At 39.0% G+C, this 20,156-nt stretch overlaps 1 protein-coding gene across 1 annotated transcript in view; it reads right to left on the minus strand.

The window, feature by feature from the left end:
• The window catches only part of LOC123760893 (uncharacterized), a 177,961-nt gene that overhangs the window by 66,676 nt on the left and 91,129 nt on the right, over positions 1 to 20,156 (minus strand). Inside the window, exon 5 of the mRNA XM_045746700.2 lies at positions 1,733 to 1,852. Within this exon, the coding sequence (XP_045602656.2) occupies positions 1,733 to 1,852 (120 nt within the window). The remainder of the gene's footprint in view (positions 1 to 1,732; positions 1,853 to 20,156) is intronic.

Genomic DNA, 20,156 nt, shown 5'->3' on the forward strand with positions numbered 1-20,156 from the left:
AGGCATACTGTTTATGGCTTCTTCAAAATCCAGTGGGGGTTTCCTAAACAAAGAGGAAGGAGCAGAATGTCTTCTTACAGTACGCTTACACGGCACTGCAAGAGACCGCCCAACAGTGATCCAGCCACAGCGACCTCTACTTCAACTAAGAGAGCACTTGAGTATCTGGTTTGTATTTCTAATTTTACGAGGCCTTTTAAATTTAGATTTAAACTTGCCAGTTATGAGAGGGGTTTAAACCCCGAAACAGAGTGAGTAGTGGTTTACTCAGCAACAGCTAAATATTTCATGTCACACCTGTACTTTATATGTTAATGGAGCCATTATTAAGCCCTAACTTTTTACAGGTAAGTTTGTGACTTGGAGACATCAGTGTGCTGGCCAACATAAACTGTGATGTTTCTTGCTACCCTAGCTAGTACACAGACGCCATTACAAGGCCCCTGGACCACATGTAGCCACACCCTAAACAGATGTTGGAAGAACCACACACAGCCTAATCAGGCCATAGCAACCAAACAGCTAAGGCCTCAGTTTCTTTTATTTAACACAGTAGATAACTAAAATCAATGATAATAGTAGTTTAAGCCACCAAATGTGGTATAATTTATATTTAGCTAGAGGTAAATATTTACAACTTAATATGTATCCACTCATTGTGGTATATGTTGTAAATATCCCTCCAAACTATGTGCAGATAAGTTCTGACATCAGGCTGAATCAAATATACAGTCCGCTTAAAATCATAATAATTCAATATTGAAGTTAACAAAAATTATAATAAAAATAAATGAATGCCTGCTAGGATTTTCCCACAACACCATTAACACGTGGCCCCCTGGTTTTGTGCCCGCGACACCAGGCACAAAACCACGGGGCCAGGTCTTGGACACACCACCCAGGACTTTCTTTTTAAGAGGACAGGTTGCACTGCGGAAGCTACACTCACTCCCTAATGAATTAAAATATTGTCGAACCGATGCTTTGTTCAAAGGTAAAACCAAAAAGTACCTAAAAAGTACCCAAATATACCAACAAACATTTTGTGCTACATATTCCCCTAATTTTAGATTTTAATGTATGGTACTTCACATACCAGTGTAATCACTCCCATCAATTTATATTGTAGTTATAATGGTAAACTCAGATTTTGCTACAATGTTCCCAATAACAATATTACCTTTATTTGATAGTTTAAAGACCTGCCTGAAACGCTATGCATGTTATTATCTTTGCAAGAATGCAACAACACATATATTATTATGTACTCTCACAACCCAATGTACTTTCTTGTATATAAATAAATCCATAAAATAATTGATTAAAGTAAACATTGATCTTTAGTATTTTCCTCTCCCAATAAATCTTGGATCTATGTAGTTAGGAAATTTAATCTAAACATGAAGTCTTGGAGAGTTCCAGAGGTAATCAACAACATGGGGATCATATACCCCAGGCGAGTGGCAAGCAAAAATAAACTGGGAGGGATCAAATAGTCAATATTAGATGAGAGGAAGACGGCTTTGTGGATCAGCGGACGATCCATTGTTTAACAGTTCACCGTCTGCCGCTGATGACGTAAAGAATAACATATTCAAACCTGACGAATATCAGAACAGTTACTACGATCTAAGTAAGAATTGAAATGAGGACATTAAAGATGGGTCTCAGGAGCTGGTGCACAACTTTGCAACCACTTTTTATGTGAGCAGAGAGAATGTCGGTGTCTGACCTGTGTGGGAAGAGGTGACGGAGGCGCGGGAGGAGGAGCAGGTCATGGTGGAGGCTGGAGCAGTAGGAGGCTGGGTCCCTGCACTCTCGCGACCTGCACCACGACACGCGCGTCCGCGACCTGCGACAATATATACAGCATGCGAAAATAAATTAGTGCAATGAGGTGACTTGAACCGCCGTTCTAGTGATTCCCAGACACCTGCCTAAACCCACTCGGCCACCATAGGACAAAGGACACTTATCCCAGAACTCTGCTGAACTCACAGGCAGGTTCTGGAGGCCCCAAACCGGTACCACAACCAGGATTTTATGAATATCCTGCCTACACTGAGGCCTGAGGGTAATGGTGTTCTCACCCATACACTTCACAACACACAGAAACCACAATGGCGTGATATATCAATGAGAAAATATTGATACGTCGCATCACTGTGAATGTTTGTGTCAGGTACAGTATTTTATTCATTCAATATATTACCGTTGTAATAATAATAATATTGCACAATGAAATCACTTTAACGTGAAGTTTAAATGAGAAAACCAGTTGGATCCCTGAAAAGGATTCGAACCTGCACACTTGGTCCTCCCAACCATACGCCCTAGACCACTACATGCTCAATAGCAATATTCTCATTCAATTTCTCAATTATTTTCTCATCGATTCCTCACGTTAATGTGATTTTCTTTGTGCATTTGAAGAGAAGCATTGGAGATAGAACTAGTGGACCACAGCCAGAGTGCATGGACCACAGCTAGAGTGCATGGACTACAGCCAGAGTGCATGAACCACAGCCAGAGTTCATGGACCACAGTCAGAGTGCATGGACTACAGTCAGAGTGCATGGACCACAGCCAGAGTTCATGGACCACAGTCAGAGTGCATGGACCACAGCCAGAGTGCATGGACCACAGCCAGAGTTCATGGACCACAGTCAGAGTGCATGGACTACAGTCAGAGTGCATGGACCACAGCCAGAGTTCATGGACCACAGCCAGAGTGCATGGACCACAGCCAGAGTGCATGAACCACAGCCAGAGTTCATGGACCACAGCCAGAGTGCATGGACTACAGTCAGAGTGCATGAACCACAGCCAGAGTTCATGGACCACAGTCAGAGTGCATGGACCACAGCCAGAGTGCATGGACCACAACCAGAGTTCATGGACCACAGTCAGAGTGCATGGACTACAGTCAGAGTGCATGGACCACAGCCAGAGTTCATGGACCACAGTCAGAGTGCATGGACTACAGTCAGAGTGCATGGACCACAGCCAGAGTTCATGGACCACAGCCAGAGTGCATGGACTACAGTCAGAGTGCATGAACCACAGCCAGAGTTCATGGACCACAGTCAGAGTGCATGGACTACAGCCAGAGTGCATGAACCACAGCCAGAGTGCATGGACTACAGTCAGAGTGCATGGACCACAGCCAGAGTGCATGGACCACAGCCAGAGTTCATGGACCACAGTCAGAGTGCATGGACTACAGTCAGAGTGCATGGACCACAGCCAGAGTGCATGGACCACAGCCAGAGTGTATGGACTACAGCCAGAGTGCATGAACCACAGCCAGAGTGCATGGACTACAGTCAGAGTGCATGGACCACAGCCAGAGTGCATGGACCACAGTCAAAGTGCATGGACCACAGCCAGAGTGCATGGACTTCAGCCAGAGCGCATGGACCACGACCAGAGTTCATGGACCACAGCCAGAGTGCATGAACTACAGTCAGAGTGCATGGGCCACAGCCAGAGTGCATGAACCACTGCCAGAGTGCATGAACCAGAGCCAGAGTGCATGGACTTCAGCCAGAGTGCATGGACCACGACCAGAGTTCATGGACCACAGCCAGAGTGCATGAACTACAGTAAGAGTGCATGGACCACAGCCAGAGTGCATGAACCACTGCCAGAGTGCATGAACCAGAGCCAGAGTGCATGGACCACAGCCAGAGTGCATGGATCACAGCCAGAGTGTATGGACCACAGCCAGAGTGCATGGACCACAGCCAGAGAGCACGGATCACAGCCAGAGTGCATGGATCACAGCCAGAGTGCATGAACCACAGCCAGAGTGCATGGACCACAGCCAGAGTGCATGGACCACAACCAGAGTGCATAAACCACAACCAGAGTGCATGGACCACAACCAAAGTGCATGGACCACAGCCAGAGTGCATGTACCACAGCCAGAGTGCATGGACCACAGCCAGAGTGCATGAACCATAGCCAGAGTGCATGGACCACAACCAGAGTGCATGGACCACAGCCAGAGTGCATGGACCACAGCCAGAGTGCATGGACCACAGCCAGAGTGCATGGACCACAGCCAGAGTGCATGAACCATAGCCAAAGTGCATGGACCACAGCCAGAGTGCATGGACCACAGCCAGAGTGCATGGACCACAGCCAGAGTGCATGAACCATAGCCAAAGTGCATGGACTACAGCCAGAGTGCATGGACCACAGCCAGAGTGCATGGACTTCAGCCAGAGTGCATGGACCACGACCAGAGTTCATGGACCACAGTCAGAGTGCAAGCCAGGAATGCGTTAAATCCGTGATTAGAAGTCAATGGAAGCCTCAGGACCGTCCTACAGGATTCAGCTGAATCCCAGGTTGCATGCCTTTTGACAATGTCATGGGGTAGTGGTGCAGGGCGTGTGCGGGTAGTACCAAGTGTGTTCACCTCATGGCTCTTGATTTTATCAATAATAATACAAATCTAATAATAATAATATTATTAAATCATACACAATAAATATCATTAATTAAAGTAGATAAAAAACAAGACTGTAGTTTATACTGTATCATTAAGAGGTGTAGCAAAGCCCGCTACACCTCTCCTACATTACTGGCTACACACATTCTCATTCTCCAAGCCCATCTTCACCTGCTGAATACTTGGTGTCGCTGAAGATACATATTGTTAGCGTCACTGATGACACATATTGTTAGCGTCACTGATGATACATATTGTTAGCGTCTTTGATGATACATATTGTTAGCGTCACTGATGATACATATTGTTAGCATCACTGATGATACATATTGTTAGCGTTACTGATGATACATATTGTTAGCGTCACTGATGATACATATTGTTAGCATCACTGATGATACATATATTTAGCGGCACTGATGGTACATACATTTAGCGTCACTGATAACACATATTGTTAGCGTCACTGATGATACATATTGTTAGCGTCACTGATGATACATATTGTTAGCGTCACTGAAGGTACATACTGTTAGCGTCACTGATGATACATATTGTTAGCGTCACTGAAGGTACATACTGTTAGCGTCACTGATGATACATATTGTTAGCGTCACTGATGATACATATTGTTAGCGTCACTGATGATACATACTAATAGCGTCTCTGATGATACATATTGTTAGCATCACTGATGATACACTCTGTTAGCGTCACTGATGATACACTCTGTTAGCGTCACTGATGATACATATTTTTCGCGTCACTGATGATACATATTGTTAGTGTCACTAATGATACATGTTATTAGCTTCACTGATGATACACACACTGCTATAGTCACTGATGATACATACTGTTAGCGTCACTGATGATACATTCTGTTATCTTCCCTGATGATACATATTGTTAATGTCACTGATGATACATATTGTTAGTGTCACTGATGATACATATTGTTAGCGTCACTAATGATACATACTGTTATCTTCCCTGCTGATACATATTGTTAGTGTCACTGATGATACATATTGTTAGTGTCACTGATGATACATATTGTTAGCGTCACTAATGATACATACTGTTATCTTCACTGATGATACATATTGTTAGTGTCACTGATGATACATATTGTTAGTGTCACTGATGATACATATTGTTAGCGTCACTGATGATACATATTGTTAGCGTCACTGATGACATATATTGTTAGCGTCACTGATGATACATATTATTAGCGTCACTGATGATACATATTGTTAGCGTCACTGATGATACATATTGTTAGCGTCACTGATGATACATATTGTTAGCGTCACTGATGATACATATTGTTAGCGTCACTGATGATACATATTGTTAGCGTCACTGATGATACATATTGTTAGCGTCACTGATGATACATATTGTTAGCGTCACTGATGATACATACTGTTATCTTCACTGATGATACATATTGTTAGTGTCACTGATGATACATATTGTTAGTGTCACTGATGATACATATTGTTAGCGTCACTGATGATACTTATTGTTAGCGTCACTGATGACATATATTGTTAGCGTCACTGATGATACATATTGTTAGCGTCACTAATGATACATACTGTTATCTTCACTGATGATACATATTGTTAGTGTCACTGATGATACATATTGTTAGTGTCACTGATGATACATATTGTTAGCGTCACTGATGATACATATTGTTAGCGTCACTGATGACATATATTGTTAGCGTCACTGATGATACATATTGTTAGCGTCACTGATGATACATATTGTTAGCGTCACTGATGATACATATTGTTAGCGTCACTGATGATACATATTGTTAGCGTCACTGATGATACATATTGTTAGCGTCACTGATGATACATATTGTTAGCGTCACTGATGATACATATTGTTAGCGTCACTGATGATACATATTGCTAGCGTCACTGATGATACATATTGTTAGCGTCACTGATGATACTGTTGTCACTGATGATACATATTGTTAGTGTCATGGATGATACATATTGTTAGCGTCACTGATGATACATATTGTTAGCATCACTGATGATACATATATTTAGCGTCACTGATAATACATATTGTTAGCGTCACTGATGATACATATTGTTAGCGTCACTGAAGGTACATACTGTTTGCGTCACTGATGATACATATTGTTAGCGTCACTGATGATACATACTAATAGCGTCTCTGATGATACATATTGTTAGCATCACTGATGATACACTCTGTTAGCGTCACTGATGATACACTCTGTTAGCGTCACTGATGATACATATTTTTCGCGTCACTGATGATACATATTGTTAGTGTCACTAATGATACATGTTATTAGCTTCATTGATGATACACACACTGCTATAGTCACTGATGATACATACTGTTAGCGTCACTGATCATTGCTAGCATCACTGATGATACATATTGTTAGCGTCACTGATGATACATATTGTTAGCGTCACTAATGATACATACTGTTATCTACACTGAGGATACATATTGTTAGTGTCACTGATGATACATATTGTTAGTGTCACTGATGATACATATTGTTAGCGTCACTAATGATACATACTGTTATCTTCACTGATGATACATATTGTTAGTGTCACTGATGATACATATTGTTAGTGTCACTGATGATACATATTGTTAGCGCCACTAATGATACATACTGTTATCTTCACTGATGATACATATTGTTAGTGTCACTGATGATACATATTGTTAGTGTCACTGATGATACATATTGTTAGTGTCACTGATGATACATATTGTTAGCGTCACTAATGATACATACTGTTATCTTCACTGATGATACATATTGTTAGTGTCACTGATGATACATATTGTTAGTGTCACTGATGATACATATTGTTAGCGTCACTAATGATACATACTGTTATCTTCACTGATGATATATATTGTTAGCATCACTGATGATACATACTGTTAGCGTCACTGATGATTCATATTGTTAGCGTCACTGATGATACATACTGTTAGCGTCACTGATCATTGCTAGCATCACTGATGATACATATTGTTAGTGACACTGACGATAAATATTGTTAGCATCATTGATGATACATACTTTTTCATCACTGATACATACTGTTAGCGTAACTTATGATACACACAGTTAGCGTCACTGGTGATACATATTGTTAGCGTCACTGGTGATACATATTGTTAGCGTCACTGATGATACATATTGTTAGCGTCCTGATGATACATATTGTTAGCGTCACTGATGATACATATTGTTAGCGTCACTGATGATACATAGTTTTAGAATCACTGCTCATTGCTAGCGTCACTAATTATACATACTGATAACGTTATTGATGATACATATTGTCAGCTTCGTTGATGATATACACTATTAGCGTCACTGATGATACATACTGCTAGCGTCTCTGATGATACATATTGTTAGCGTCACTAATGATACATATTAGGGTCATTGATGATACATATTTTTAGTGTCACTGATGATACATATTGTTAGCGTCACTGATTATTGCTAGCGTCTCTAATGATACATATTTTAAGCTTCACTGATGATACATTTTGTTAGCGTCACTAATGATACATATTAGGGTCACTGATTATACTTATTGTTAGTGTCACTGATGATACATATTTTTAGCATCACTGATCATTGCTCGCATACCTGATAATACATATTGTTAACGTCACTGGTGTTACATATTGTTTGCGTCACTGATGATACATTTTGTTAGCGTCACTGATGATACATATTGTTAGTTTCACTGATGACACATATTGTTAGCGTCACTTATGACACATGTTATTAGCGTCACTGATGACACATGTTATTAGCGTCACTGATGATACTGATGATCACTGATGATACATGTGTGAGTATATATGTATGTATATATGTAAATGAACGAATATGTGTGTGTGAATATATATGTATGTGTATAAAGTATATCTAGAAACTGATCAGACTTACATTTCACCTTTGTAAATGCATATTAATGACACTATGTAAAAGACACATCGCACACTATGTAGGGCATACGTAAATCTGTGTATCTATGTATTTACGTATGTAGGTTAGCTTAGCATTTTAAAAGCACCGAATCACCTTCTGTGGTTGATTGTTCAATAAACCCTTGAACTGTATGTTTAACACATCTCTAACCCTGTCCATGGAGGACAGAGAAAAATGTATATATGCTGGTTAGCATTGTAAATGTGTGGCCACGTCTGTAGTGGAAAAAAAACTGATGATACATACTGTTAGCGTCAGTGATGATACATATCATTAGCGTCACTGATGACACATACTTTGAGCGTCACTGATGATACAAATTGTTAGCATAACTGATGATACATATTGTTAGCGTCACTGATAATACATACTGTTAGCTTCACTGATTATACACAGTTAGCGTCACTGATGATACATATTGTTAGCGTCACTGATGATACATACTGTTAACGTCATTGATGATACATATCGTTAGCGTCACTGATAATACATAGTGTTAACGTCACTGATGATACATGCTGTTAACGTCACTGATGACACATATTGTTAACTTCACTGATGATACATACTCTTAGCGTTACTGATGATACTTACTGTTAGCGCCACTGATAATACATACTGTTATCGCCACTGATGATACATATCGTTATCTTCACTGATCATACATATTGTTAGCTTTGTTGGAAATAAACCAACATTTATTTACCATTGTATCCTAGGTATAGCAGTTATTAATCCTACTAATTTGTAGAAGTAACAGAAATTAATATTTTCCTTTCTGAGCGTCATTTACCAAATTCTTCCTACTTAGGATGGCGGTATTGCATCAGGTAATACCCACCAGAGGTATTAATAGGATTCACATGCCAGAGAATTGAATAATTTTCTCAACTTCTGTCAGTATTCTTAACAACAATTAGTAACTGACAATATAACCACTAGTGATCTAATAACAACGTGTTATCAGCTAAAAGATCACTTCATAACAGTATATCTGTTATCTTAAATTAACATGGAAGAAGCAGAATTTTCTCTCCATTTCTCGTTTAATAAGAATTACTATTTGACAAGAATTTAAATAATATCTAACTCCCAATAATTGCAACCTTATTCTCATTAATTCATCAAGTAGAATATTCATAAGGTAAAGAATTTTCCATATCTACTGAAACATGAGCACGCATGCGCGGGCGAGAAGGATCGAGGGAGGAGGAGGGAGAGACTTGGCCACGAGACTTCTTGACGGCAACAAGTACTCAGAGTGAGGAAACGCTTTCGCAAGCTACGCGATCGGCCTTTGCAATTAATTGGCTTTGGAGTGCATAATTACTACATCAGCAATCCTAGGATTGCATCGGCGAACACCAACACGGTTAAGTGGTTTAGTATTTGGTGTATTGAGCTCTTTACATTTAATCTTTACCCTTAGTTCGTCGTTAGGATGAGCTCCCTCCTCAGAACACAAGTACGTCCCTAGTGAACTAAATTTATTCACTTTTCTTGTCTAATCATGACATATTCAGTAGAGAGTAATCTATTCCTACATTGTTCTGGAAATTCCAGCGTGTGTTGAAGCTGCCTGAAGAGAAATCAACTCCTCCACCACGCTAGCGAGTTACGTGTTCCAGCAGGTTCCAGATGACGCGACCCCACAACCGCGCTACCGTTCACTGTCCCAGCTAAGAGGCTGAAATTTCTTACTAATTTACATACTATCATTTTGATTGTTATTGAGATTTAATGATATCTCATAATTATATATCATTTACGTATGCTATGAATTTAACCATATATTTTTATGGCATTTAATACTGATATATTTCTAAGGATATCTTACTAACCCCTTTGGAGGAAGAACCAGCTTCGATTAAGTGTATTAGAAATACTTTGATTTTTAGTACTAACCCACAATTTAGTTTGGGAACATTTAACTCTTGAGTAATATTTATTCTTACAGTTCATTAATGCCCTATAAATAATTCTTGAAGATTACACCATCCATAGGCACTGATATCTCAGTCCAGTTTATTACTTTATTTATCTGTTTCTCTTTTCAGTAATAAAAGGGTGGTCCTTCGAGAATTTCGATTTAATTAATTAATATCCTTATATCACAATATTGTGAGTTAGATTTCCCACAAGCTTCACTGATGATACATATCATTAGCGTCAATGATGATACATATTGTTAGCTTCACTGATGATACTTTTTGTTAGCTACACTGATGATACATATCGTTAGCGTCACTGATGATACATATCGTTAGCGTCACTGATAAAACATATCGTTAGCGTTACAGATGATACTGTTAGCGTCACTGATGATACATACTGTTAGCGTCACTGATGATACATATTGTTAGCTTCACTGATGATACTTTTTGTTAGCTACACTGATGATACATATCATTAGCGTCACTGATGATACATTCTGTTAACGTCACTGATAAAACATATCGTTAGCGTTACAGATGATACTGTTAGCGTCACTGATGATACATACTGTTAGCGTCACTGATGATACATATTGTTAGCTTCACTGATGATACATATTGTTAACTTCACTGATGATACATATTGTTAGCTTCACTGATGATACATATCGTTAGCGTCACTGATGATACATATCGTTAGCGTCACTGATGATACATTCTTTTAACGTTGACTGATGATACATATTGTTAGCGTTACAGATCATACATACTGTTAGCGTCACTGATGATTCATACTGTTAGCGTCACTGATGATGCATGTTTTTCGCGTCACTGATGATACATTTTGTTAGTGTCATATGATGATACTGTTTGCATCACTGATGATACATATTGTTAACGTCACTGTTGATACATACTGTTATCTTCACTGATGATACATATAGAGTGTCACTGATGATACATATTGTTAGCTTCAATGATGATACATAATGTTAGCGTCACTGATGGTACATATTGTTAGTGTCACTGATACATATTATTAGCATCATTGATGATACATATTTTATCGTCACTGATGATACATAATCTTAGCGTCACTGATGATACATATTGTTAGTCACTGATGATACATACTGTTTGCGTCACTGAAGATACATACTGTTTGCGTCACTGATGATACATACCGATAGCGTCACTGATGATACATACTGTTAGTGTCACTGATGATACATATTGTTAGCGTCACTGATGTTACATATTGTTAGTCACTGATGATACATACTGGTTGCATCACTGATGATACTGTCAGCGTCACTGATGATACATACTGCTAGCGCCACTGATGATACATACCGATAGTGTCACTGACGATACATAATATTAGCCTCACTGATGATATATATTGTTAGCCTCTGATGATACATGTTGTTAGCCTCACTGATGATACATATTGTTAGCGTCACTGATTATACATTCTGTTATCTTCACCTGTGATACATATTGTTAGTGTCACTGATGACACATATTGTTAGCCTCACTGATGAAACATATTATTTGTGTCACAGATGATACATATTGTTAGCTTCACTTATGATACATACTGTTAGCGTCATTGATGATACATATTGTTTGCATCAATGATGACATATATTGCTGTCGTCACTGATGATACATATTGTTAGCGTCATTGATGACACATATTGTTAGCGCCATTGATGATACATATTGTTAGTTTCATTGATGATACTTAATGTTAGCGTCATTGATGATACATATTGTTAGCGGTATTGATGATACATATTAGCGCCAATGATGATACATATTGCTAGCGTCATTGATGAAACATACTGTTATCGTCACTGATGATACATACTGTTATCGTCCTTGATGATACATATTATTAGCGTCACTGATGATAAATGCTGTTAGCGTCACTGATGATACATATTGTTAGCGTCACGGATCATTACTAGCGTCACTGATGATACATATTGTTAGCGTCACGGATCATTACTAGCGTCACTGATGATACATATTGTTAGCGTCACGGATCATTACTAGCGTCACTGATGATACATATTGTTAGCGTCACGGATCATTAATAGCGTCACTGATGATACATATTGTTAGCGTCACTTATAATACATATTGTTAGCGTCACTGATAATACATATTGTTAGTTTCACTGATGATACATATTGCTAGTGTCACTGATGATACATATTGTTAGCTTCATTGATGATACATACTGTTATCGTCCTTGATGATACATACTATTAGCGTCACTGAAGATACATGCTGTTAGCGTCACTGATGATACATATTGTTAGCATTACTGATCATTACTAGCGTCACTGATAATACATATTGTCAGCGTCACTGATGATACATATTGTTAGCGTCATTGATGACACATATTGTTAGCGTCACTGATGATACATATTTGCGTCACTGATGATTCATACTGTTAGCGTCATTGATGATACATATTGTTAGTGTCACTGATGATACATACTGTTAGCGTCACTGATGATACATATTGTTAGTGTCACTGATGATACTGTTAGCTTCACTGATGATACATATTGTTAGTGTCACTGATGATACATACTCTTAGCGTCACTGATGATACATATTGTTAGTGTCACTGATGATACATATTGGTAGTGTCAATGATGGTACATGCTGTTTGCGTCACTGATGATACATATTGTTAGTTTCACTGATGATACATACTGTTAGTTTCACTGATGATACATACTGTTAGTGTCACTGATGATACATATTGTTAGCGTCACTGATGATACATATTGTTAGTGTCACTGATGATACATACTTTTATCATACTGTTAGCGTCATTGATGATACATATTGTTAGTGTCACTGATGATACATACTGTTAGCGTCACTGATGATACATATTGTTAGTGTCACTGATGATACTGTTAGCTTCACTGATGATACATATTGTTAGTGTCACTGATGATACATACTCTTAGCGTCACTGATGATACATACTGTTAGTGTCACTGATGATACATATTGGTAGTGTCAATGATGGTACATGCTGTTTGCGTCACTGATGATACATATTGTTAGTTTCACTGATGATACATACTGTTAGTTTCACTGATGGTACATACTGTTAGTGTCACTGATGATACATATTGTTAGCGTCACTGATGATACATATTGTTAGTGTCACTGATGATACATACTTTTAGTGTCACTGATGATACATACTGTTAACGTCACTGGTGTTACATACTGTTAGCGTCACTGATGATACATATCGTTAGCGTCGCCGATGATACTTACTGTTAGCGTCACTGATGATACATACTGTTAGCGTCACAGATGATACATACTATTAGCGTCACCGATGATACATACTGTTAGCGTCACTGATGATACATACTGTTAGCGTCACTGATGATACATACTGTTAGCGTCACTGATGATACATACTGTAAGCGTCACTGATGATACATACTGTTAGCGTCACTGATGATACATACTGTTAGCGTCACTGATGATACATACTGTTAGCGTCACTGATGATACATACTGTTAGCGTCACTGATACATACTGTTAACGTCACTGATGATTCACACTATTAGCGCCACTGATGATACATACTGTTAGCGTCACTGATGATACATACTGTTAGCGTCACTGATGATACATACTGTTAGCGTCACTGATGATACATACTGTTAGCGTCACTGATGATACATACTGTTAGCGTCACTGATGATACATACTGTTAGCGTCATTGATGATACATACTGTTAGCGTCACTGATGATACATACTGTTAGCGTCACTGATGATACATACTGTTAGCGTCACTGATGATACATACTGTTAACGTCACTGATGATACTTACTGTTAGCGTCACTGATGATACATACTGCTAGCGTCACTGATGATACATACTGTTAGAGTCACTGATGATACATACTTTTAGCGTCACTGATGATACATACTGTTAGCGTCACTGATGATACATACTGCTAGCGTCACTGATGATACATACTGTTAGAGTCACTGATGATACATACTTTTAGCGTCACTGATGATACATACTGCTAGCGTCACTGATGATACATACTGTTAGCGTCACTGATGATACATACTGCTAGCGTCACTGATGATACATACTGTTAGCGTCACTGATGATACATACTGCTAGCGTCACTGATGATACATACTGCTAGCGTCACTGATGATACATACTGTTAACGTCACTGATGATACATACTGCTACCGTCACTGATGATACATACTGCTAGCGTCACTGATGATACATACTGTTAGCGTCACTGATGATACATACTGCTAGCGTCACTGATGATACATACTGTTAGCGTCACTGATGATACATACTGTTAGCGTCACTGATGATACATACTGCTAGCGTCACTGATGATACATACTGTTAGCGTCACTGATGATACATACTGCTAGCGTCACTGATGATACATACTGTTAGCGTCACTGATGATACATACTGCTAGCGTCACTGATGATACATACTGCTAGCGTCACTGATGATACATACTGTTAGCGTCACTGATGATACATACTGCTAGCGTCACTGATGATACATACTGTTAGCGTCACTGATGATACATACTGCTAGCGTCACTGATGATACATACTGTTAGCGTCACTGATGATACATACTGCTAGCGTCACTGATGATACACACTGTTAGCGTCACTAATGATACATACTGTTAACTTCACTGATGATACATACTGCTAGCGTCACTGATGATACATACTGCTAGCGTCACTGATGATACATACTGCTAGCGTCACTGATGATACACACTGTTAGCGTCACTGATGATACATACTGTTAACTTCACTGATGATACATACTGCTAGCGTCACTGATGATACATACTGCTAGCGTCACTGATGATACATACTGCTAGCGTCACTGATGATACATACTGCTAGCGTCACTGATGATACATACTGCTAGCGTCACTGATGATACATACTGCTAGCGTCACTGATGATACATACTGCTAGCGTCACTGATGATACATACTGCTAGCGTCACTGATGATACATACTGCTAGCGTCACTGATGATACATACTGCTTGCGTCACTGATGATACATACTGCTAGCGTCACTGATGATACATACTGCTAGCGTCACTGATGATACATACTGTTATCGTCCTTGATGATACATATTATTAGCGTCACTGATGATAAATGCTGTTAGCGTCACTGATGATACATATTGTTAGCGTCACGGATCATTACTAGCGTCACTGATGATACATATTGTTAGCGTCACGGATCATTACTAGCGTCACTGATGATACATATTGTTAGCGTCACGGATCATTAATAGCGTCACTGATGATACATATTGTTAGCGTCACTTATAATACATATTGTTAGCGTCACTGATAATACATATTGTTAGTTTCACTGATGATACATATTGCTAGTGTCACTGATGATACATATTGTTAGCTTCATTGATGATACATACTGTTATCGTCCTTGATGATACATACTATTAGCGTCACTGAAGATACATGCTGTTAGCGTCACTGATGATACATATTGTTAGCATTACTGATCATTACTAGCGTCACTGATAATACATATTGTCAGCGTCACTGATGATACATATTGTTAGCGTCATTGATGACACATATTGTTAGCGTCACTGATGATACATATTGTTAGCGTCATTGATGACACATATTGTTAGCGTCACTGATGATACATATTGTTAGCGTCATTGATGACACATATTGTTAGCGTCACTGATGATACATATTTGCGTCACTGATGATTCATACTGTTAGCGTCATTGATGATACATATTGTTAGTGTCACTGATGATACATACTGTTAGCGTCACTGATGATACATATTGTTAGTGTCACTGATGATACTGTTAGCTTCACTGATGATACATATTGTTAGTGTCACTGATGATATATATTCTTAGCGTCACTGATGATACATATTGTTAGTGTCACTGATGATACATATTGGTAGTGTCAATGATGGTACATGCTGTTTGCGTCACTGATGATACATATTGTTAGCTTCACTGATGATACATACTGTTAGTTTCACTGATGATACATACTGTTAGTGTCACTGATGATACATATTGTTAGCGTCACTGATGATACATATTGTTAGTGTCACTGATGATACATACTTTTATCATACTGTTAGCGTCATTGATGATACATATTGTTAGTGTCACTGATGATACATACTGTTAGCGTCACTGATGATACATATTGTTAGTGTCACTGATGATACTGTTAGCTTCACTGATGATACATATTGTTAGTGTCACTGATGATACATACTCTTAGCGTCACTGATGATACATACTGTTAGTGTCACTGATGATACATATTGGTAGTGTCAATGATGGTACATGCTGTTTGCGTCACTGATGATACATATTGTTAGTTTCACTGATGATACATACTGTTAGTTTCACTGATGATACATACTGTTGGTGTCACTGATGATACATATTGTTAGCGTCACTGATGATACATATTGTTAGTGTCACTGATGATACATACTTTTAGTGTCACTGATGATACATACTGTTAACGTCACTGGTGTTACATACTGTTAGCGTCACTGATGATACATATCGTTAGCGTCGCCGATGATACTTACTGTTAGCGTCACTGATGATACATACTGTTAGCGTCACAGATGATACATACTATTAGCGTCACCGATGATACATACTGTTAGCGTCACTGATGATACATACTGTTAGCGTCACTGATGATACATACTGTTAGCGTCACTGATGATACATACTGTTAGCGTCACTGATGATACATACTGTTAGCGTCACTGATGATACATACTGTTAGCGTCACTGATGATACATACTGTTAGCGTCACTGATGATACATACTGTTAGCGTCACTGATGATACATAATGTTAGCGTCACTGATGATACATACTGTTAGCGTCACTGATACATACTGTTAACGTCACTGATGATTCACACTATTAGCGCCGCTGATGATACATACTGTTAGCGTCACTGATGATACATACTGTTAGTGTCACTGATGATACATACTGTTAGCGTCACTGATGATACATACTGTTAGCGTCACTGATGATACATGCTGTTAGCGTCACTGATGATACATACTGTTAGCGTCATTGATGATACATACTGTTAGCGTCACTGATGATACATACTGTTAGCGTCACTGATGATACATACTGTTAGCGTCACTGATGATACATACTGTTAGCGTCACTGATGATACATACTGCTAGCGTCACTGATGATACATACTGCTAGCGTCACTGATGATACATACTGTTAGAGTCACTGATGATACATACTGCTAGCGTCACTTATGATACATACTGTTAGCGTCACTGATGATACATACTGTTAGCGTCACTGATGATACATACTGCTAGCGTCACTGATGATACATACTGTTAGAGTCACTGATGATACATACTTTTAGCGTCACTGATGATACATACTGCTAGCGTCAAAGATGATACATACTGCTAGCGTCACTGATGATACATACTGTTAGCGTCACTGATGATACATACTGCTAGCGTCACTGATGATACATACTGCTAGCGTCACTGATGATACATACTGCTAGCGTCACTGATGATACATACTGTTAACGTCACTGATGATACATACTGCTACCGTCACTGATGATACATACTGCTAGCGTCACTGATGATACATACTGTTAGCGTCACTGATGATACATACTGCTAGCGTCACTGATGATACATACTGTTAGCGTCACTGATGATACATACTGCTAGCGTCACTGATGATACATACTGCTAGCGTCACTGATGATACATACTGTTAGCGTCACTGATGATACATACTGCTAGCGTCACTGATGATACATACTGTTAGCGTCACTGATGATACATACTGCTAGCGTCACTGATGATACATACTGCTAGCGTCACTGATGATACATACTGTTAGCGTCACTGATGATACATACTGCTAGCGTCACTGATGATACATACTGTTAGCGTCACTGATGATACATACTGCTAGCGTCACTGATGATACATACTGTTAGCGTCACTAATGATACATACTGCTAGCGTCACTGATGATACACACTGTTAGCGTCACTGATGATACATACTGTTAACTTCACTGATGATACATACTGCTAGCGTCACTGATGATACATACTGCTAGCGTCACTGATGATACATACTGTTAACGTCACTGATGATACACACTGTTAGCGTCACTGATGATACATACTGTTAACTTCACTGATGATACATACTGCTAGCGTCACTGATGATACATACTGCTAGCGTCACTGATGATACATACTGCTAGCGTCACTGATGATACATACTGCTAGCGTCACTGATGATACATACTGCTAGCGTCACTGATGATACATACTGCTAGCGTCACTGATGATACATACTGCTAGCGTCACTGATGATACATACTGCTAGCGTCACTGATGATACATACTGCTAGCGTCACTGATGATACATACTGCTAGCGTCACTGATGATACATACTGCTAGCGTCACTGATGATACATACTGCTAGCGTCACTGATGATACATACTGCTAGCGTCACTGATGATACATACTGCTAGCGTCACTGATGATACATACTGCTAGCGTCACTGATGATACATACTGCTAGCGTCACTGATGATACATACTGTTAGCGTCACTGATGATACATACTGCTAGCGTCACTGATGATACATACTGTTAGAGTCACTGATGTCAGCCTAAAAACTTGTAAATTACAATATTTCATATTTTGTCAAGCGTCGCTGGTTTCACTTAATAATAATAATAATAATAATAATAATAATAATAATAATAATAATAATAATAATAATAATAATAATAATAATAATAATAATAATAATAATAATAATAATAATAATAATAATAATAATAATAATGACTAATTGTGTCGGGGGGACAGGAAGCCCCAGTGTATTCATGCGAGTTATGCTTTTATTGAGGTCCCCCCCCCTTCATTCAACATGTTCACGGGGGTGGTCCTGGAGGCAGTCTTCAAGGGGGGCCCTTAAGCCTTCATTCAACATGTTCGCTGATTGCTATTTTACCTGTTTAGTCCAGCCAGCACTGAAATGATGTGTTTCAGTTGTTACCAATTAAGGTTCTGGTTCTGATAATAACAATGTCTACTTGTGGTGCTGTTATGGTGGCATGTAATTGATCTGCTTTACTTTTGTGTCAACTTTCCTATTATAAATGTTCTACAATTTATGAATAACGCTTTAGATTCATTGTGTCCAAAGTTAATAGATCATGACCAAAGTTTCTCCCTTGTATCCAAAGTTCCGCTTTCTACCCTAAGGTTCTCCCTTGTGCCCTCAAAGTTCCCCCTTGTGTCTAAAGCTTCTTGTATTCAAAGTTTCTCCCTTACATCCAGAAGTGATTATCAAAAGGTGTCAAGCCGGGGATACTATTTAGCACCATCCATGGTGCAGGATTTCAAAATGTGCTAAATATCACCATGGATGCCAATACGAGAACAAAAGTGAATAAGGCGAACAACATCAAAGGTACCTGATTCACCAAGAATTCTATCAAGGGACAAGTGACCGTGAGGGACGGTCGAGAAAGAAAACACACATCCTGGAAGTCAGGCCGTTCAACAAGG

The sequence above is a fragment of the Procambarus clarkii genome, chromosome 3 (genome assembly GCF_040958095.1).
Source record: "Procambarus clarkii isolate CNS0578487 chromosome 3, FALCON_Pclarkii_2.0, whole genome shotgun sequence".
NCBI classification, from domain to species: domain Eukaryota; kingdom Metazoa; phylum Arthropoda; class Malacostraca; order Decapoda; family Cambaridae; genus Procambarus; species Procambarus clarkii.